Source organism: Lissotriton vulgaris, chromosome 10 (genome assembly GCF_964263255.1).
Source record: "Lissotriton vulgaris chromosome 10, aLisVul1.2, whole genome shotgun sequence".
NCBI lineage: Eukaryota > Metazoa > Chordata > Amphibia > Caudata > Salamandridae > Lissotriton > Lissotriton vulgaris.
Genome location: NC_141698.1, coordinates 175,808,330 through 175,830,317, shown reverse-complemented (window position 1 = coordinate 175,830,317; position 21,988 = coordinate 175,808,330). Strand labels below are relative to the sequence as shown.

Below are 21,988 nucleotides of genomic sequence, written 5' to 3'. Positions count from 1 at the left end.
CAGTAGTCTAAATCGAATGATTGAGGGTGCTGTCTTCCTGAGAGACGACATGGAGCGTGGACACAGAGAGCCTGGGAGTGCACACAACAGAAGTAGGTTGAATCCCTTTTAGTCATTTTTGGGGGATTTCAGATCTTCACACTGCAAGAGGCCCGAAGAGCTATCAGGCTGACGCCCTGGTACACCCTGGTCAATTTTGTTTGTTGGACACATTCTGACAAAATTGATACACTTGGACACATTTCACTATCGGTTCGCCTAATTTAGGCACCATTTTCTTCCTTTGCTTGCTTCTTCCTACCCAGCCATTTTGAGGCTTCTGATTTCGTATGAACCAGTGAGACAGAAGAGGTCCTCACCATTGAGATAGAAAGAGGACTAATTGAACTTTTGCAGAGGCCATCTTGGCTTGGGCCAGCACCGCTCTACCGACCTGTCCATTTCAGACAAACGGCTCAAGGTCTTAAAGACCATGCATCCGGTCTTAAACATCGACCGCAGCATCACAGGAAGCCAATGTAGCTGCTTCGTATGTATCACCATGCTCCAGCAGTTGTTTGTAACCATGTAACTGTCACCAAACTACCTACCCCCTACCCTACGCTCTACTCCTCTCCTCTTTTCTACTACTGACCTCTGCCCTCACCTGTCCTGGCCCTAGTCCCCACCCTGTTTACCTGTTAATTTTCCCTCGTCATTTGAGATCTAGCTATTTTGTCTGATGCCCGATGGAGCTTCCTGGCTTAGCTATAGGGGAGACAGGTCGGGGATTCTCTCCTTGGACGTCACCTACCCAGTCGGTCTTTAGCCAGACTTCCTTTTGTCTCTCCTGTCGTCTCTTCCCGCACCCTCCCTCTATTTATGTCTCTCCTTCTCTCCTCTCCCAATGTATTGAGACTGAACTATTTTGTCTGATGCCCGATGGAGCTACCTGGTTTAGCAATTGGGGAGATGGGCCGTGGACTCCCTCCTTGGTCGTCACCTACCCAGTCTGCCTTTAGACAGAATTAATTTCATCTCTCCTTGTTGTCTCTTCCCCTCTCCTCCCTTTCTCACCTTCCCTGTCCCCGCCCCTCTACGTTCCCATGTTTTTTGCCCTCCATGTTCTTTAAATGTTTCCCATTGAGACCCAGCTATTTGGCCAAATCCCGATGGAGCTACCTAATAGCTATAGAGGAGATGGGTTCTGGGACTTCCCCCTCGACTGTCGCCTACCCAGCTGGACTTTGGGCAGACTTTCCTTCGTCTTTCTGCCGTATCTCCCTCCCACCCCTTTACCCTTCCCCCCTTCCCCTCTACCCTTCACTTATCTCACTTTCTATGACCTTATAATTGTTTGTCTAGAAACTATGTAAATTGGAATTGATGTAATCTTGTAATTTTGTGGAACCTCATGTAAAGCACTCCGATACCTCCGGGTCTAGCCAGCGCTATATAAAACTCTTAAAATAAATAAATAAATGTTACCACCTGTAGAGTTCATAAGGTGCAATAGATAGGTCTTTATAACAGCCACTGGAGTAGAAACTTTCATCGGAAAGTGGATTCCAGATTGCTTTTTGGGAAATTCTGAATGTGGCATCTGGACTGTAGTTGGGGGTGACTTGAAATGCGACAGTCTCTGTTGGTTGGGACACTGAAGTTAATAGAGCTGGATTTGCATTGACGTTATGCTAGAGTTGATCCAAATTGGCTTCATGTTGCTGGAAAATATCTTTTGATAAGCTCATCTTGCAGAGATGGAAGATGCTGAAGCTCTGGACTAGAATGTTGTCTTAGAACAGGGAAAGGAACTTTATAGCGTTCAAAACGAGGTGGCTCCTGAGTGACAGTGAAGTGGAGTTCAGGTTTTAGAGAACGGAGAAATCAAAGACAAACCAGTTCAGTTACTGCTAGTCTAGGTTCAAGACTTTGGACAATGCAGCAGAGTTTCAGTAGTATGTGGTAAACCTTCACTTTGAAAGCCAGACCAGAAAGGCTGTAGAATTTGAGGGCCGCAAATCTGAGGCGGAGAGCTTAATTCAATAGATATAAGAAAAGTTGTTGGGCAAAAGTTCTCTCAGAAAATTGTTTAATTCAGTCTTCCAAAAGTCAGATCTAAAATACTTGATCCTATCTTAAAGGCATTCTTTTAAGCATTTGTTCAAACAGTAGTTTTTTTGCTGATACTTAACGCTAGCGAAGTCGCTGTTAGTTAGCTCAATGAAGTTCCGATATAAATATGATTACTTAAGGGAAAGCTAGTCTTTAGGCCCAAAGTTTTAAAGTAAAAATAATTTTATGTCTTACTTTTAGACTTAAAAGTGTAAAAATATTTCATGAGGAGTAAACAAGGGACGTATCTTCCCTGAAAAAAGTAAACAAAAGTCTTTTCCTTACGCCACTATAGAGATCGGGCAGCAACAGTAGACCAGCACCACTTTATGGCACAATGCCACTGAGGTCATTAATCTGGGCATATCACCAGATCACTGCAGAAGAAAAATTTAGACGGATGTGCATCCGTTAACACCTGTTTATCCGTTTACTTTAAATAGGCGGGGTAGAGCTAGTTGGTAGTCTTGATTTTCCATGATGCGTAATATGTGTTGAACAGAACTGCAATAATTCTAACTTTGTATGGTGTTGGAAGTCATGGTGAGAAATTGCTTGTGGAATTGAAAATAAAGTATAAAAAGTGTTTATTGGTTAATACAGTCCGGTTATTTATATTGGACTAGAAGTGCTATAATTACGTGTGAAATAGGTTTAATTTTGATACAAAAACATGTAAAGGTGATGCTATAGATTAGGAGTGGGGAGAATATAAAGATTAAGATGACTAGCCTTTCTATTTAATTCTTTCTACGCTATAGTCTGGGCAACTGGAATTATACGATGACGTGGCATTTTTCAGTTAATTATGTACTCCACACCATCTGTCTCATTTGCAGATTTTAACAAAAAAATTGTTTCTAACTCAAATGGGTTTAAAGTTACTGTGCAGTGAAAGGGCCTTCGAAACAGTTCATTGGTCACCTTTCTATTTCTAATTACTGTATGTGAATGTTAAACTTGTACTAATTAGATGAAACTTTTCCCCGAATTGTATTAAGATGTCGAAATAATAACAACCTTATCAAAAAAGAAGCTGAATTATACCACATATTTCACCTTTTTTGCCACATAATTTAGGGCCTTGCTTTCTGATTCCACTTTAATTCTGAGAAGATTTTGCTGAACAATGCGCTCAAACAGGGAACATATTATCAATCATTAAATATGATATAAATATCTTAATTCAATCTTGAACCAATCTTTGAAAACCGTAAATTCAGAGTCCAGTATAAGTACAAAATGGACACATCATAGGAGAACGCTTTCAGTAGTAGACCAATGCAAGACCGAAAACTAGCAGTCATTAAATCATTTCATGGTTTCCCGTTTCAGTGAGTTGCATCAACATAGCTGCAGCAGCCAGTGGCCTGAATTAATAACTCCGCATAACTTGGTTCTCCTTGTCGTATAATTCCAGTGCATTGACTCGAATTCCCCCAGGATTTCTTTTATTTTGCGGAAATTTCCCATGTAGAATACAATCTTAAGAACTGACTGCCCTTATAGAATTGAAATGGCTTACTTTAGCCCATACGTAATTTTCAGGAAGGTAGTTAGCTGTGTATATATATATATCCAAGGACCTGGACGTGTGTTGTTGATTGCGGCAATTAAAGCTTCGGGGTGCACTGCATTGCTATGTCCTTGCAAGGCCAAGGTGTAAACATATATACCTTTTTTAGTATGTAAGAACTTTAAAAAAAGGAGTAGTCTGTCCCTTTTGATCAAATTACCTTCTTTTCAGTCTATTTTCAGGACTTGTATTGTTTCTGTGCACTATTAAACCTTGCTCTTTTGAACATTTTCTCTAGAAAAAGGCGAGTTATGTGTGGTTATCTTTTTGTAAGAATAATCTATTGTGACTGTCCTAGTCGGCAAAGCTACCAATCTGTAGCAAACGTTTCAATTTCCATAGTCCAAATCCCTGATCAAGCTGCTAAAGGCAGAGTACCTAGATGTTATTCAGAAAGTATTTTGAAGCATAATAAAACTGTCAAGATGTTCTGCTATTTTTATACAATTGAGTTTAGTTTTCTCGAGTAATAGTCTATTTCAGTTGTTAATTCAGGTCAGGGCAGCTATGTCAATGCAGCTTCTTTGAAAAGGGAAACAATGAATGTATTACATTATTTACGCTGCTAGTTTTCTCTTTCTTGAACTGATATACATACTCCTGAAAGCCTTCTCCTATGATGTCTGTTTTGTACTTCTAATTGACTGTGACTTTCAGTTTTCAAAGATGGGTTCAAGATTGAATTAAGATTTTTATACCATATTTAATGATTGATATAATGCTCTTTCTTTGAGGAACTTCGGATCTGGGAAGAGGAAAAGCAGGTGCCATCAGACTGGAAGGTAGGATATCTCTTCAAGGTCCCTATTAAAGGAGACGTAACTAACCATGCAAAGTACAGAAGGATAAATCATCAATCACCCCCCAGCAAAGTGTTAAACAAAGTCATCCTGAACAGAATGAAGGAACAAGTTGACGTTTGGTTGCAAGATCAGCAAACTGGCGTCCGCAAATATAGATCCTACACAGACCCGTTTGCAATACTGTCCATCATAATTGAGCAGGAACAGCCCCCCCCCCCTTCAGTCAGCTTGATCGACTATGAGGAGGCATTCGAACATGTGGGCAGAAAGACCCTTGGGGAACTCCTCCACCACTATAGTGTGCCAGATAAACTTGTAAGAATCATCAGGAACTCTTACAAAGGAATGACCTGCAAGAGAGTCCATGGAGGACAACTCACCGAAGCCTTCAAAGTGAGGACCGGAGTGGGCCAGGGTTGTTTGCTCCCACCTTTTCTATTCCTGCTGGCCATAGACTGGATCATGAAGGCATCCACAGCAAGGAGAAGAAATGGGATCCAGTGGACACCTTGGGTGGAGCTTGACAACCTGGACTTTGCAGATGACCTGGGCCTACTCTCCTCTACCCATCCGCAGATGCAAGAGGAGACCAACAATGTGGCATCCACATCAGCACAACGTGGTCTCAACATTTACAGGGAAAAACCAAGATCCTGAAGGCTAACATGGCCAGCACAACTACAGTCACTCTTGCAGGTGATGCACTGGGAGAGGGGGAGGCCTTCACCTAGCTGGGTAGTGTCATAGATAAGCAGGGTGGCACGTAAGCCAACGTCACAGCAAGAATCAGCTAAGCAAGGGCTGCCTTTCTTCAGTTAAAGAAGATCTGGTGCTCCAAGTACCCAATGCTGCAAACTAAGATCAGGCTTTTTAACACCAACATAAAATCGGTCCTTCTATATTGGGCAAAAACTTGGAGGACAATAGGGACCACCACCAACAAAGTCCAGACCTTCATCGACACCTGCCTGAGAAAAATCCTCCAAATCCACTAGCCAAACGCCAACAGCAGCAATTACCTATGGCAGCAGACTTTCCAACTCCCCGCTCATGAAGAAATCGTGAAAAAATGCTTGCGTTGGGTATGTCCACCCTCTGCAAGCCCGCATCAAACACCACCAAGCAAGTCCTGACTGGAACCCTAGAGGGTAAAGGAATAGAGGAAGGCGAAGAAATACCGGACGCCACGCCTCGAAACTGACTGCAAGGAGATGGGCTACACCTGGAGTCAGATTAAAAGAAAAGCCCAGGGCAGAGAGAGCCTGGGAGTCTGGTTGTTGGCCTGTATCCCAGAAGGGATAGTAGACATAAGTAAGTGTCTCTTTGAGGGCAGTGTTGTCCAAAATGCTTTCTCACAGGATTAAAGTGGCATCATATTGCAAGACACTGGAGGTATTTACTTTTTGAGAAATAAAGCCTAGTGTTACATGTTATAGATCTCCTGGAGTGCCGCCTTCATAGCGCAGTGGTATGCAGTCCTGCTACTATTTCTTAGATATGCTTTCTTTCCCAAGGTATGTTTAGATTTGATATAGGTGTGACTGAATATTGTGTGTCAATGTTATTTCGCAGTGTTAGCTATCCTCTCACTCCTAGTACTAGCGCAAGCTTCATTAGGAAAGGTTTGGAGAAGATGTGTACATCTGTTAAAAATCTAGTCTAGTTTATGATACTTAGAAATTTTTCAAAGACAAGGTGCTGACAGTTGAGTGCATGAGGGTTTGCTACCACCAATACCAGTGAGAAAGCTGCATTATATCCTTTGAAGTTCTCAAAGTGATCCTCGTGTACTTTGCTTGATGGTCAATCATGGCCTCCACTGTCCCGATTTACTCTTGGTAGGGTTTAGGGTTGTATGGGGCTAGGTTTGGGTTATAGGGGGAAGGCTTCATTTTTGGGGATTCTTGTTTGTATGCTACTCCATCTCCTTGCTCCAGCCTACTTCTTCATGCTATGTACTGGTCAATGCGGAGCTTCGGTTGTTGAACCCTTCTGGGCTGAATGGAAAATAAAATTACCCAGTTTCTTATACCATGTATCTTACAGTGGAACAGTTAGACTGCCTACATTTTTACTTTCGATTCAGAGACACAGATGACTTTCTCTCCTTCAAATATCCTTAATTACCCAACAAAACCACATGTATGTGGCTTAACCCCCCAGGCATGACCAATATTAAGGTTGTCTCCCTAAGCAACAAACTGACATCCTGTAAAGTGCTAAAAGATCCCGGACCACTATTCCAGTTTAAGAAGACCTAATTTTCCTACAAGGCAATAGTTTTGTTGTAGGCTAAGTAATCCAGGTGAGACACTGATAGTTTAATGACTTTGCTTGCACGCCTTCATTCAAAAAGAAAAATTAACTAATGACACTGATAGCGGAATACTTATGTCAGAAAGTGATTCTGAATGCAGATGGATCCTTATGAGACTCTAAAAGGATGGCTTCAAGCTTTAGGCCCCATCACAGATAAACCAGATTTTTGGTGTAATAAAACAAAAAACATTCTGTACTTCCCAGGGAAATAAGAATCATCACGGCAAAGGACTTTTTTCCACTGTGGGTGGGACCATGAATGGAATCTTGCCTTGTAATTTTTCACCCAACATATCCCACAAATAAGTGACTAATCTCTGTATGTCGTTTGATCTTAAGGATAGAAGGAGACTTCACAACTCATCCAGGAAAGCCCCCACCATTTATTATCTGGAATTTACCATATTCTGGTGGCTATAGCGCACGTTATGAACACCTCTGCTTCCACAATTACACCTATATTAACTTCAGGCCATGTGTACATCTGAATAACAGGTAGAAAGGGACGGGTTTTAGTATTCAGGAAGAATGGCGCACAAGCAGTATTGACGTAATGTGTGTGTTGCGTAACTTAATGGAATGGTGCAGCAGGAAGGGGACACCCTCACAAACCCCTTAATCTGTATAGAAAACTACACAATTTGCAATTAATATGGAACCTGCACACACATATATAGTCATAGATCTAATGATCTCAATTTTTCTAAGAAGCAATAATACAATCCAGGCGGGGGAATCTTTGTTCTTTATCTTTTCTGTTTTTAATCAAGCGGATGGTGTAGTTGTACAAACAGCCAGCCGACACGTGTTTCGTTGTTGAAAACTGTGTTCAACAATTCTTCAGGGTTCTATGGCTGCATCACAAAACTTTGTTGGGCCTTCTTCCGGTGATAATTCCAACCCGGCGGGGTAACCAAAAAGACTCTTAGCGTTCGAAATGTTGAACACGAGACTGGGAAAGAGACGCCGAGGGGAAAGCCATTTATCTGGAAGAGGCGGGTCTTTCAGGAGGGCACGCACCCGTGCTACACCATGACTCTACCGGTTGTTTTCCTGCCGCATTGATATCGTGATTTCACGTTGAAACTTTACCGATCCTATATATTACCCTACGCGGTTTGGGGATCACTCGGCGTCCATAATATAACTGCCAACATATAGCTGGTACACTTACCTTCAACATTTCGAACGCTAAGAGTCTGTTTGGTTACCCCGCCAGGTTGGAATTATCACCGGAGGAAGGCCCAACAAAGTTTTGTGATCCTGCAATAGAGCCCTGAAGAATTGTTGAACACAGTTTTCAACAACGAAACACGTGTCGGCTGGCTGTTTGTACAATTACACCATTCGCTTGATTAAAAACAGACAAGATAAAGAACAAAGATTCCACCACCTAGATTGCATTATTGCTTCTTAGGAAAATTGTGATCATTGGATGTATGACTATATATGTGTGCGCAGGTTCCATATTAATTACATCTGAATAACGTATAGCTTTAAAAACACAATGAAACTGAATTAGTGGCAGATGAACATACTCTTTAAAATCCTTCGGATCTCGCCCGTCGTTAACTAAAGTTGCAATTTTTGATTTTTGGCTGGCATGTTGAGAGGCGCACACAAACATTGGTCTATTTCAAGTACAGTCAATTAAAGGAAATATGTGGAATATTTTGAACCAGGAATTTGTAAGGCCTTAGTTGAGTCTGCATAGGATAGGTGCCTTTACTTGTTAGAATTTTGCTGTGCCTTACATACTGTTCTGCATTCTGTCCATCAACTGTTGTTTTTGCGTTTGTCACCCCGAGTGGGGCGGGTATGCTCAGACATTAGTCCCGTGCTCTCCACGCCACTGGAGTCAAGCTATCCTGGCTGATAGCCAAAAACCGGTCTAGGATGCTTGATTCCGGTCCAGGGAAGACATGGCTTGGCATTTCGGGCTGGACTGTTCCCATGAGGCACAGGGTCAAGGCTGATTTGCATATGGCCATCTCTGAACTCGGGTGGTGTGGTGACCAAAAAAACGATGGATTTAGGCCCAGATCTCTGTACTGGGGTGAACGTATGACATTGTTCTGCATTCTGTCCATCAACTGTTGTTTTTTCATTTACATACTTCCTATCATGTAGATTAAGTTTGCATCTGTTACCCAATTAATCTGACAATGTATGTGACCACCACCGAGTATCATGTAGATTAAGATAAGGTAAGTGGAACACCTCTTTGAAAATCTGGTGCGAAGCTTGAGTATTGTCAAAATTAACGTTAAGATGAAATATTTTTGTGGAAAGGTCCAATTTGAAGGTGGAATGAGTAAGCCGTCCCTTGATTTAAATCTCAAAAGTGGCAATTTGTTCAGCAGTCTCTAGAATATACTGATGCTTTGGGTAGTATTTACGTGTGGTTTGTGCTCCTTTTTTTGGTGACCGACCGACGGCTGGCTTGCCAGCCGGAAGTCAGAGAATTAATGTCTTCAGTGGGTGCTTTAAACCCGCCTCTCTCCTCGTCTCTCCTCCATTGGTGGCTTCCTAAATGGAGGCCAGCCATTGGAGGAGAGGTGTCCCTCGAAAGAAGCTCCGTCTCTATCGGATTCGGGGGCGTGTTGGTGCTGTTCTTTCCACTTTTAAGCCCCGCCCCTTTTGGGGACTGCAAAACACGCCCCCGAATCCGAAAAATTCAGAAGCTTGTGGCCGCCATTTTTTTCGCAGTGAAGGTGAGCCGTTCCTTTCCTGTCTTCTTCTCCCTTCCTATCCTCTTCTTTTTCTTGTTCTTTTGTACCTGCCGGCCTCTCGCTCGTTCTGCCTGCGGGCGGGGCACAGATGCCCAAGGCTCCCCCTCTAACACCCACCGCAGGATGCCCTCTCACCGGAAAGCAGCATTTCCTCCCACCTCCCGGTAAGTTCTGTTTTTTTTCGGCTTCCTTCGGTGGCTCACCTGTCACCACCAAGTCTCACCGAATTTGCGGGCCTTTTACTCCATGCATTTGTGGCCTCCGTCACCACTCTTGCTCAGAAGACTGGATGCCTCACCTCCTTCTCTCACCCACCGGCAGCCTTCTTCCTCGGTTGTTCAGTTCTCTCCGGGCAGCCAGGGGTTGGCGTACCAGGCACATTGTCTCACTTTGTGGTGTGGCTCACTGGTTAGAGGCGACTGACCCAGAAGCAGAGGACAGCCCGGGACCAGGGTTCAATTCCCGACGCGGCAGGGTCGTGAACCAGGGTCAGCGGACTCGATAATTCTCGCCTCGGTGCCTACTCTAACCAGGGATCACACTCGGCAACTCTGGGCATTAGCTTGCCTCATCTCCACAACGGCCCCCCACAAATGCCGGGGATGCCTGGTTTCACCTTGGAGATACCCAGGAGGGAACATCTCACAGGGAAACCCAGGACGGGTTCCCCAGCGGTCTATAGCGCCAGGACGCCTCCGGGTAGCAGTGCGCTTTACAAGACACACACATTTACTTTCTTTAATGCTGTAACTTTAAGCCTCCACGGCCTCTGGTCACACACTGTCCCTTCGCCTTACTCCCCCTACAGCTGCAGCCTCTCTCTCCTCACTAGCTGCACGGTGGCTGGAGCTGCTACCGGAGACTGCTTGCTTCGTTATGGAGCAGAGTTCATCTTCTTTGGGGTGTGGGAGTGGGCCGCTACTCCGCTCTCTGTCCTCCCCTTAAGCGTCTCTCTTCGCGGACCTGATGTCCCAAACTCAAGGCTCACCTTTCGCCCGATGTCGGATCAGGCATCTCTCACCTCATGGCAGTCTGCGGTGGTGGCCTGCGTCTCAGCAGTCCGACCTCGCATTCATTTTCCTCTGCCATCACAGGGCTTTACATCTCACTGGATGGATTGGCAGCCCAGAAGACTGGATGCCTCACCTCCTTCTCTCACCCACCGGCAGCCTTCTTCCTCAGTTGTTCAGTTCTCTCTGGGCAGCCGGGGGTTGGCGTACCAGGCACATTGTCTCACTTTCCTTAATGCTGTGACTTTACGCCTCCACGGCCTCGGGTCACACACTGTCCCTTCGCCTTACTCCCCCCACCGCTGCAGCATCTCTCTCCTCACTAGCTGCATGGTGGCCGGAGCTGCTACCGGAGACTGCTTGCTTCGTTATGGGGCAGAGTTAATCTACTTCGGGGTGTGGGAGACAAATAGGAGTGCAGACCTGCTCAAAACATGCAACTCCAGACTGTGCTACCATACAGTTCCCTTTCCGACCAAAGACATGCAGAAATGTACACCAATCTATACTCTCTGTAACCTTGAAAGGCCAGAGGACAGAAACAGTTTTACTTTTAAAAAAAATTGCCAAATCTGAAACTACTTTTCACACCGGTCACGTGATCAGCTCCCTCCACATTCACATTATTTACTTGAAGATAAGCTCCTACCAAATCTCTGCTGGGGCCTGGCTAATTTACTGCACAGATAGGGCACGTCTCTTGTAATAAGAGGCGGGATGCACTGGGGTCGGCCATTTATCAGAATTAGCCTTCTTTTCTCAATTCACAGTGAATTATGCGGCCTACACTGCGTCTTCCTCCACAGAGCCCCCATCCCCTTATGGCCGCCGAATGTGGCAGGCAAACAAAATTGACAGTCTCGCCTTATCAATAAGGCGAGGTGGCGCTCTCTGGGGGGGACTTAGCAGCAGGAGTGTGGCATTAGCATGCTTGTCCCACGAATGTTAATCATCGTCAAGCTGCCTCTAACTCCGACATGAGCGAAATCACCAAATTTGTGCACTAAATGAATTGTAACAGGCTCATAAGAGCGTGACATATACGGTGGAGGCAAACAGATGGTTTGTTTACTCCACTTTGCAACTTTATAAACGTTGTAACTCCGGGCCAGTGAGAATTATTTCTTGGCTGCCAGAAGCCGCACGCCTCTTGCATTCTGAATGCAGAGCATGAGTTTCAAAATTGTTTGTCATCACAGCGGAATGAGTAGAAACATGTCACTGCCGTTGGGTGGCATTTGGGACGGCCACGTATCTGCAGGAGCAGTTATTTTTTTCTCCTGGGTGACTTTCCGTGGATGCGGTCGCTTGGGTTTACTCGAAGCTTGGCATGTGCCAGAAAGTGTTTTTAATGCACGAGTCCTGGCACGTTTAATAACCACTGAAATCTCATAAATCATCAGCCAGCAAAGCGCCAACCGCCCCGATACGTGCTCTGGAACAGTTAACTATGACCACGCTTTCTTGCCTTCTGCCCACTAATTTTGCCGTTTTTTCTTGCCTTCTGCCCCCTGATTGTGCCGTTTTTTGTGCCCCTGCCCCTGATGGTATTATCCTTGCCAGTGTTTGTTCGCTGCTCGTATTGCCTTTGCCTGTGTTTCTTTGCTGCAGTTATTTTCTTTGCCAGTGTTTCTTTGCTGCTGGTATTATCTTTGCCAGAGCTGTGTGGGCTGTGAGCTGTGTGGGCTGTGAGAGCTGTGTGGGCTGTGAGAGCTGTGTGGGCTGTGAGAGCTGTGTGGGCTGTGAGAGCTGTGTGGGCTGTGAGAGCTGTGTGGGCTGAGAGCTGTGTGGGCTGAGAGCTGTGTGGGCTGAGAGCTGTGTGGGCTGTGAGAGCTGTGTGGGCTGTGAGAGCTGTGTGGGCTGTGAGAGCTGTGTGGGCTGTGAGAGCTGTGTGGGCTGTGAGAGCTGTGTGAGCTGTGAGAGCTGTGTGGGCTGTGAGAGCTGTGTGGGCTGTGAGAGCTCTGTGGGCTGCGAGCGCCGCGTGGGAAGTGTAAGCTGGGTAAGAAATTTGAGCTGCGAGAGCCGTGTAAGCTGTGAGAGCTGTGTGAGCTGTTTATTTTTAAGAACAATACCCTAGAATAAATTGATTATCTTTGCGTATGTTTTTTTTTATTCGGCTGTTTAATACACATTAGCCTCCGTCGCATCGGTTAACCGTATTGTTTATATTCACTTGGCAGTACCGCTCATAACTCTCTACTAATACTCTCTACTACTCACTCTAATACTGTACTACTTACTCTACAACTCTCTAATACTGCCTACTAGATTTAGTAATGAGAAAACATGCTGTGAGGTACTGACTGTAATACTCTACAAAAAAAGTCTACTACACACAACTTACTACACACTACTACTCACTCTTTACTACTCGCTCTCTAATATTCTCACTACTCATTCTACTAGTTACACGACAAATATCTAATACTCTATACTCACTGTGCTACTCAATATCAACTACTCACTACTACTCACTCTACTACTAAAGTACTTATTCAAAAACTCTCTAATACTCCCTACTCACTTTAGTACACAAATAATACTCTACAGAACTCACTATAACGCTCTATTACACACTACTACACACCCTTTACTACACTCTCTACTACTCACAAATACTCAAACAGTCATTCTATACTACTCACTATCAAATATTATCAATACTCACTCGAATACTTACTATACAACTCAAAAACACTCTACTCACTGTAATACTCAATATCAACTACTAGCTACTACTCACTCTACTAAATAGCATCTAATGTATAGTACTTACTGTAATACTGTATTACACACTCTGCTACACTCTGCTACACTCTACTACTCAACATGTTAGGCGCCATGGAATAATAGAATCTGTGTTGACCATTGGCACAACTTACAGAACAGGCAAACTGAAGGTCAGCATCCTAATTTGATTCATAAGGGCAGAGAGAGTGATCGTTTGTGACTTTTAAAGCAATCGTGAAGGTTGGGCTAGGTTTTTTTTAACCCTCCGCTTTGCTGTTTGTGGATTAGAAGGAATTCAGTAGAATGTTTTTGTTACCATCCAGTTGCAAATTCTTTTTTTTTTTTTGGAAGACCTTTATTGCACATTGTTCATATACACAGCGGTGCGCCTACAACCCACTGCTGGGGCCGGCCGCCATCGGAGTACCACATATATCATACAAGCTTGAGACCATACGCCAGAGGTACGTGTGCCGAAGTCCAGAATTCGTAGCTCATGTAGGCACTACAGTAGATCCATATACAGTAAGTTCAGCACTCCCATTGAGTGCGGTCGTTTCGCCCCCATGTGATCTCGGTCTAATTTTCAGTTTTTATAAAGAAAGATAATGCCAACAAATCCCAACCCCCCCCCCCCCCCCCCCAACTTATCCTGATCATAATAAGTATTCCAAGTCCAAAAGTCATAATGTAATAGGGTAATCAATACTTCAGAGGTCTGACAGGGCATCCCAAGATAGGAAACCTTCACCACCTTCTCAGAACTTCCCAGAAGCCCTAGCGAGGAATAGTAAAGCATACCTGCGTGCCAGTCTCTGCAGACCAAGACACTCCCACTCACACGACCATCGTCTAGCCATTCCACACAATACACAATCTTAACGCCATCTCATAAGGACATCTCACGCAGCTCCATCCCCTCCGTCAGACAAAGCAGTAGCCACCCTCTCGTCGCAGTCGGTTTCAGTCAAAGACAGCATGTAAAGTGTGAACGGAGTCCATACATCCCTCGGGCGGGCCGCAGCAGGCAATTCGTCATAGTAACAGTTCAGTTGGTCCCTGCAATAGGCCATATCCTTCAGCCACAATTGTACCTCAGGCGCTCTCCTCCCTCCCCAAACCATAGCAACCCTCCTCTTGGCCAACTGAAGCGCCAGCACCACCAGTCGGCGCAACGGAGCCGCCACACCAGAAGCGATGCCCAAAAGACACAGGCGCACATCCAGCTTCACCTCAATCGAAGTGATGACAGTTAACCTTTCAGTCACCTCCCTCCAGAAATCGTAGACACGGGGGCACCCCCAGGCCAGGTGTATAAAGTCGGCCTCCTCTGCCCCGCATCGGACACATTGAGCAGTGGACCTAAGGCCATATCTTACCAGTTGGGTAGGTGTATAGTACCATTGTTGCAGAAATTTATAATGTAGAAGGCGGAAGTTGCCCGGAGGGGGATAAACCCCGACTGATCAGGTAAAACCATGACCGGCAGGAGTAGACGCAGTCTTGTGGCTAATACTTTAGCAATGATTTTGACGTCAGTGTTCATAAGCGACAGTGGGCGGTATGACTCACATTTATCCAGAGGTTTACCGGGCTTGGGGAGCGCCACCAAGAGCGCTTCTCTCATGGTCCCTGGAAGCCGTCCGCATTCAAAAGCCTCCTCCAAAACCATTGCCAATCGTGGAATGAGCAAATCTGCAAAAGTTTTATAGAATTCGGCGGGTAAGCCATCTGTGCCAGCCGCCTTTCCGTTCGGGAGTGCTGCAATAGCATCTCTGAATTCGGCCTCAGTGACATGGTGCATTAGGAATTCCTGTTGGCCCCTGGAGAGCCACACTAGGGCCACATCCTCCAAGTACTGCGTTATGTCTGCCTCTTCCGCCGTTTCCCTATGTTCATAGAGTTGTGCATAATGTCTCGAAGCAGGCGAGTATACCACCCGACGTAGTCACCACTTCTCCCTGATCCTCAATTTCCAATACAGTACAGTGCCTTGCCCAAGGATCTCGGATTCTATCAGCAAGCCCCTTACCCGGCCTACCCCCTTCTCCATAGTACCTGGCTGTGGCGCGTTTGGACAGAAATTTCACCTCCTGGTCGGCCAATTCATTATATTCTGTGACCTTCGCCCTAATATCCGCTAACAGTGTGATATCCGCCCCCTCCTCCAGTCGGCGCTCCAGAGCCAACAGCTCCCTTTCTAGTCTGGACATAGAGTCTCTGATGGACGTGAGGACCCCGGACCGCAACCCTATACATGCGCCTCGCACTGAGACCTTAAAGGCCTCCCACACCGTGAGCATGCTATCAACAGATCCCACATTGATCTCAAAAAATTCCTCAATCACCTGCCGCAGGCGTTCACTCAACACTTGATCCGTTAATACTCCAGGGGAGAGTCGCCAAGTAAATGGAGCAGGAGCATGCGTAGGTATCCGCAGCATTAACTCAACAGGAGCATGGTCAGAAAGTGTGCGGGGCAGATGTTCCACATTCAGCACCCATCCGCTCACATCTTGGGTCAATAGCCAATAATCCAGTCTCGACCACGTATCATGCGCTGACGTGTAGCAAGTTCCCTCTCGCCTGCCAGGATTCCGCAGGCGCCAGACATCCAACAGTTGCAATCCATGCATTCCCTCACACACTGCATCCATCGCTCTCTTACAGTCATAGGGCCGGTCGTGCCTCCTGTCCAACTCAGAATCCAGTGTAACATTCCAGTCCCCCCCACAGAGGATAGCCGAAGGCGGTAGGTTATACAGCTTGTTCCAGAGTGCGACGAAAAAATCAGGATCATCTATATTAGGGCCATAGACATTGAGAAGAGTGACCATCGTGCCACACAATTTACCCTGCACAACAATATATCTGCCATCCTGGTCCACCTCCTCATGCAGCACCTCAAACGGAACATTCTTTTTTATCAGAATCATCACCCCACGGGCATAGGAAGAATAGGACGTGGCCCACCTCGCCCCCGCCCACTGTTTGCCCACCATATCTGCTGCCGTGCCCTTGAGATGCGTCTCCTGCAGAAACACCACTTGTGCTCCGTGTCTGTTGAGAAAGGCAAGCATTTGTCGTGTTTTTTGCGGCTTATTCAACCCTCGCACATTCCATGTAACACACTTTAGGTTGCCCCCCCTATCCATCTCGCCAAAGGTGTAAGCAGCCCAGCAGTGATTTCGTCCTCAGCAGCCCCCCCTTATCAGACCATCCCTCCTCCCGCGCCAACCCGGAGACGACACCAGTAATGCTGGTAAGGTTCCCGTATACCCTACTGTGGCCCCACTCGCCTCCCATGAATGTCTCAGACTCATTCTCTTTGATCAGGAATAACAACGACAACCCAACAGGTCTCAACATCCCGTCCCCCAACCCGCCACCCACTTCAGCGCCCCCAATTTGCCAAAGGTTCCCCACGTCCCCCCCCCTTTGCAACCCCCAACAATGCAAACAACCACATTTTGGGGATCTCCCTTATCTGGGGGCGTAGTGGCGCCCCACTCTCGCCAGAACTGACGAGAGCGCAGACCATTGTCGTTAACAACATCCCCAACACCCCCACCCACACCCACGGGCAGAGCATCAGACATGGTATTAATCGTGTAACAGTACATTGCACCGGGCGCCCTCGAAGCGTCCACTCCCAAAGAGCAGTACCAAGAGCCCAGAAGCGCCACTGTATCCAGCGCGGGAACACATAGTGCACAACTGGATCTCAGTCAGCCAAGTCGAACCAGTAGAGAGCCCCCAGTGAGGCGACAAGGTGGCAGCAACAGGAATAGCGGCAGCCTGAGTGTCGCCCTCCCGCAACTTGCAAGGCAACAGTACCAAGTGGATCATGTGCCGAAGCGCCCCTGCAGCTCTCGTTTAGTAAAGAACACACCGTAGTAGAGGCAGCCCAGTGCAATACCACGCAGTTCCCCCTGCACCAGGGCTAGAAGTGCAACTCAATTCAATCCTCCTCTCCCAGTCTTTCGTCATCTCCCTCATGACGCCCCGGCTGTTCCTTAGCACGTTTTTTCAGCTTTTTGGCATAGTCCATGGCCGCCTTGGGTGAGGAGAAGATCTTGTTATCCGAAGGAGGCCCAATCCGAAGGCGCGCAGGGTACAACATGGCATAAGCTATGGTCTCGGCCCTCAGTAACTGTTTCACCGCAGCGAATTCCTTTCTTGCAGTCTGAACAGCCATGGTGAAGTCGGGATAAAACTCCAGCTTATTGCCCTGATATTCAATGGAGCCCTTCTCCCTGGCAAGCCGCAGGATAGTGTCCCGGTCCCTGTAATTCAGGATCCTAGCCACGATAGGCCGCGGCGGCGCACCCGGCGGAGGCTTCTTGGCCAGAGAACGATGTGCACGCTCCACTATGAAGACCCGAGAAAGGTGGTCAGCGCCAAAGATATCGACAATCATGCGTTCCATGTAGTCCTCCTTGCGCCCCACATTTGTGGATTCCGGCAATCCTGTAACGCGAACGTTGTTCCTCCTGGACCTCCCTTCCAACTCCTCATTTTTCGCTTGTATGACCGCCAGAACTCTTTCCATACTGAACACCTTGGACGAGACCATGGCCAGGCCATCCTCCGTGGCTGAAACCCGCTGCTCCACTTCCCCCATCCGTTCGTTCTGGCGGTCAAATTGTGTCGCCATTTGATCAAGACGATGATTGACTGACTCCATAGTGCCCTCAATGGATTGTAGAGTCTTCTGCATTGCCACCAGTGTGGATTCCAAATTAGGCGTACCCCCAGCAGCCCCACCTTGGTCAGAGTCCACGGGCGCCTGGGAGGATGTGTGCGCAGTCTTTTTCGCTTCGAAATTGATTTTAGGCTGGTTTCTTTCGGGCCTGCCCATGGCTGCGATTGAGGTCAAAGCGGTATCGGGCTCAGCTACGCAGGGCAGTGTGTCCAGTGAAGCCTTTCAAAATAATGTTGTAGCCTCCACCTGTCGCTGCACGCCCTGGAGCTCGTCCAGTTCCAGGCCTACAGGCACCCCCAGTCTAGGCCAAATAGATCCTCCACCCCAGCGGGCAAAGCGCGCCAAAACAATGTCAATGCAGCAACACAGTTCAAGTGTAGACAGTTGTGCGCAGAGCCCAAAGGGATGGATCAACAGCACCGGAGGGCCCCCCCACAGCGCCGATGTGAAGACGCTGAAAGAGCGCCAACCGCCAGTGCTCAGTGTTCAGCAGCCATAGAGAAGGGAAGCCCAAGATGGCGGGCGCTCCGCAGGTCCGCGACCTCCAACGCTGTAGGCCCTTCAGGGAACCCGTGTGCCGACAAGCGCTCCTCCAGGTAGCCCAAAGCGCGTTTCCGCCTTTGCTCCTGACCGTCCCAGCCACTCCGTACCCCAGCCGACCCTTCCTCCAGCCCCCCCGGCCCCGGCTCGCGCGGCGCGGGCTAACGCGGCCCAGCACCACCTCCGCAGCACCGAGCTAGCGCAGCGCCTCGCCCCACTCACCGGTACCAGCAGGGCCAAGTCCAGGCCGTCCAGCGCACCGAAGCCGCTCCGGGGGGTCCGCGGTCAGCTCTGCCTCGGCGCTGTAGCGGTCCCAAAGCTCCGCCTCCCAGGCTCCGTTCCCACAGTCAGCTTCGGTGTCCAACGCCCAGGTCTCCTCGAGGTCTCCGCTCCGCAGCCTCCGGGGCCGCCGTCCTCTGCGTCCCCGCCTGGGGTCGGTCCGCTCCAGGCGCCCTCCGCACAGCCACAATTCACTCACAGAGCGTCCCAGGGGGTCACCGACGATAGCGGAGTTAGCTCATCCGGGGTGTGGGACTAGTGCTCTGGGGAAAACAGGATAAATTAGCGGATTTTGTAATGGTCGGGACGGAGCCTCACACAAGTGCGGCCATCTTGTCCTGCGCCCTCTAGCGCCCTCCCCAGTTGCAAATTCTTAAATTGTTCGTTATACCAAATGCTTTGTTTGGATGATAGTGCTGTTGTGAATTGTGCCAATTCTGTGAAAAAACGGGGTGTCTGACCCTAGCTGCTGCTGTTCGCTAGCATGACCTAGGTTCTAGCTTCCAAATTGTAATATGTCGGAAACAATAGATGCTACATCACTTTTATTGCGGCACATTTTTATTCAACAGTTTCACCAATTTAGCTGTTTAACTACTGGCAAAAAATAAAAGTTGTTCATATTTTAGTAGTTGGTTTGGGAAGTTGTAAAGTCACCCAGGGTCTTGGAGTAATCTGAACATGTTGCCATTCTTTGAATAAACGTACTTTCTGATTTCAGTGCCAGACTTTCATATTGAGAAAAACATAAATCTTAAAACATTAAAAAACTAAAAAATGTGTGTAATGTATTTACATATGTCACGGGTGTAAAACTGGGTATACATTTAAATGTAACCAGCCGGTCAAAAAAATTTATTCCTGACATGGTAAGTGCTAATTTGCGTTCTCCGCAGTTTGGGAGAGGAGCATGAGTAAGCACTACTAGTGAACTAGTGCCATCTGGTAGCCTTATATTAGACTTGTCTAGTGCTATTCTAGACTAACTTCTCTTTCAGAGCTGACCACGGATGCATCAGTACAGAAATAGCATTTAAGGAGAGCATCCTGTTCATGACTTCTATGAAGTAACAACTCAGCTCATAAAGTTTAAACTGTGATTTTAGAGAGGATTCCCTTTTTGGGGTTGATCTACATCTTGGACACGTTAGTCTCATAGGCAGAACCAAATTTAAAACCGAAAGGTACATTTTGGGGAAGTTGGAAGTGTGTGCTTCCCTTGGCTGGAACCCCAAGTAAATAAGCTTGAGATGTTACTAAGAACACTGACCATTTGAACTGTTGGCTTAAATAGGATTGATTGTGGCTAAAATTGCGAATTCCCATTGGGCATGTTCTGTTCAAAATATTCTGTTCTACCAGTCTGTTAAAGCGATGAGGTAAAATGGGCCTACCCTTCCGCCAGAAGTTCTTTACTGCTGTATGGTCGAGTAAAATCCGGTACGGTATTTGTCTTTAACCCCTTCGATGCTGACGACGAGCTCAGCTCGTCATCAGCCACGGGTGACGTGTGCGGATGACGAGCTGAGCTCGTCATGTATCGCGGTAATTAGAAAAATGCCGCACAGAGCAAAAATCACTGCAGCAGCGATGCGGTTAAACAAATAACACTTTCCATAATTAAATTGAATATGGATTGATACTTCATTAAATACTGTTATTGTCTGATTTCCTCCATTCTAAGAACTTTATTTTAAATTGTTTTGAAATTAATTTGTGCAGTTCGAGGTTTTTTTTTTTTTTTTTTTAAAGTTGTCTGGTCATTAAAAACCCACGTCTATCCTATTGTGATTCCACTAAATTGCCTTTGCAAAATAAAAACTACTGTCATTTGGTCAAACTGTATATAAAAACAGTATTATCCCAAAATATCACTGCAAAAGAACTGCTGGTTCATTTCTAGTAGTATCTCCAAGTTTAAAACCAACCTGTGGCTTTTTGATGTGGCTCCTCAGTGGCATAAGCTCTATATAAAAACACAAGGAATGTATTCTTGTGCTGGATTTAAGTTGCAAAGTTGTAGCATTCTAGGTGACATTTTTTTTTTATGTGCAGTGAGTAAGCAAAATTTAGTTAAAAATCACTAACATAGATTAGAGATTTCGAATCTTCGAAGTGTGTGCTTTTGGGAGCTAGTAGCTTTTAAGACCCTTTTCATTCATGCGGTTTCTTTTTTATGTTCCCCAGTGGATATGCTGCTGATGAAATTACCCACTGCATTCGACCGCAGGATATCAAAGAAAGAAGAGCTGTCATTATACTACGAAAGTAAGTTTATCTCTACTAAACAGTTTCTGTTCGATTTGTTACAAAAAATGGGCAGACGGTAACTATTGAACTGTCTGCCAGTAAACAGCTATTGTGTACAATGCCAATACTTGGAGTGGGCTTTGGGTCAGACTGTTGCTTCCCATTTTGTGTCTGTCTTGGCAGTCTCATTTGCTTGGTTCTTATTCAATGGCTTTCTTTCCCCTTCTTCCTTGTCTCACCCGAGTAGCATAGCTTCTTTACCAACTTTCTGATTGAATGACTTATATTCTTACGCATTCCACTCCATGAAAGTTTTTGTTTTCTTGCTCTCTTCCCTGTGTGCTGTTCCCCCACACCCCTACTGATCCTGCTTAACTTTTTTTTGTCACTTATTTGCCCACCCCTCTCCATTTTCAACCACATCAGCTCCTCCGAGAAGTGTTCCTCAAATCACCCCCCCCCCTCCCCCCCACTTTCCTGCAGCAGATTAATTCAAAATGTTCTGGATTTTAAGCCCTCGGAAGGAGCACTCCAATTTGTGCCTTATGTAAATTGATTTACCATTTGTTCCTGGGTCACACTGTCTGGTCCATGCCTTCCTGTGTTGTCCAAAGTGTCAGAAGCCACACTTTGAGATGTTTTTTTATAATTGACCCTCACCATTTTCTGTCAATTGCAGCTCCTAGCCCCTGTCTTTCCAGTCCCTGCTTTCTCATATGAGAGCCTGTATTGAGGCTGAAAAAGATTGCATTAAGAGGCAATGGATGCTTGGGATTATGGCCAGAAATATCCTGCCATTCCTCCTCTGTGACTCTCCCACGCCAAGGTTGTGCTTAAGCCATCATCCGTAAAAGCCTATTACTTTTTTCAGAAGTAGTCTGGTAAAAAAGCTTCTTAGGGGAATCTCTCCTCTTCTACTTGGAGGATTGACATCCCGAGCACCCTCCTGA

General features: G+C 46.4%; 1 protein-coding gene across 1 annotated transcript in view; it reads left to right on the top strand.

The window, feature by feature from the left end:
* Window positions 1-21,988, top strand: part of ALKBH5 (alkB homolog 5, RNA demethylase) — a 130,784-nt gene that overhangs the window by 44,570 nt on the left and 64,226 nt on the right. Inside the window, exon 2 of the mRNA XM_086940822.1 lies at window positions 20,976-21,056. Within this exon, the coding sequence (XP_086796948.1) occupies window positions 20,976-21,056 (81 nt within the window). The remainder of the gene's footprint in view (window positions 1-20,975; window positions 21,057-21,988) is intronic.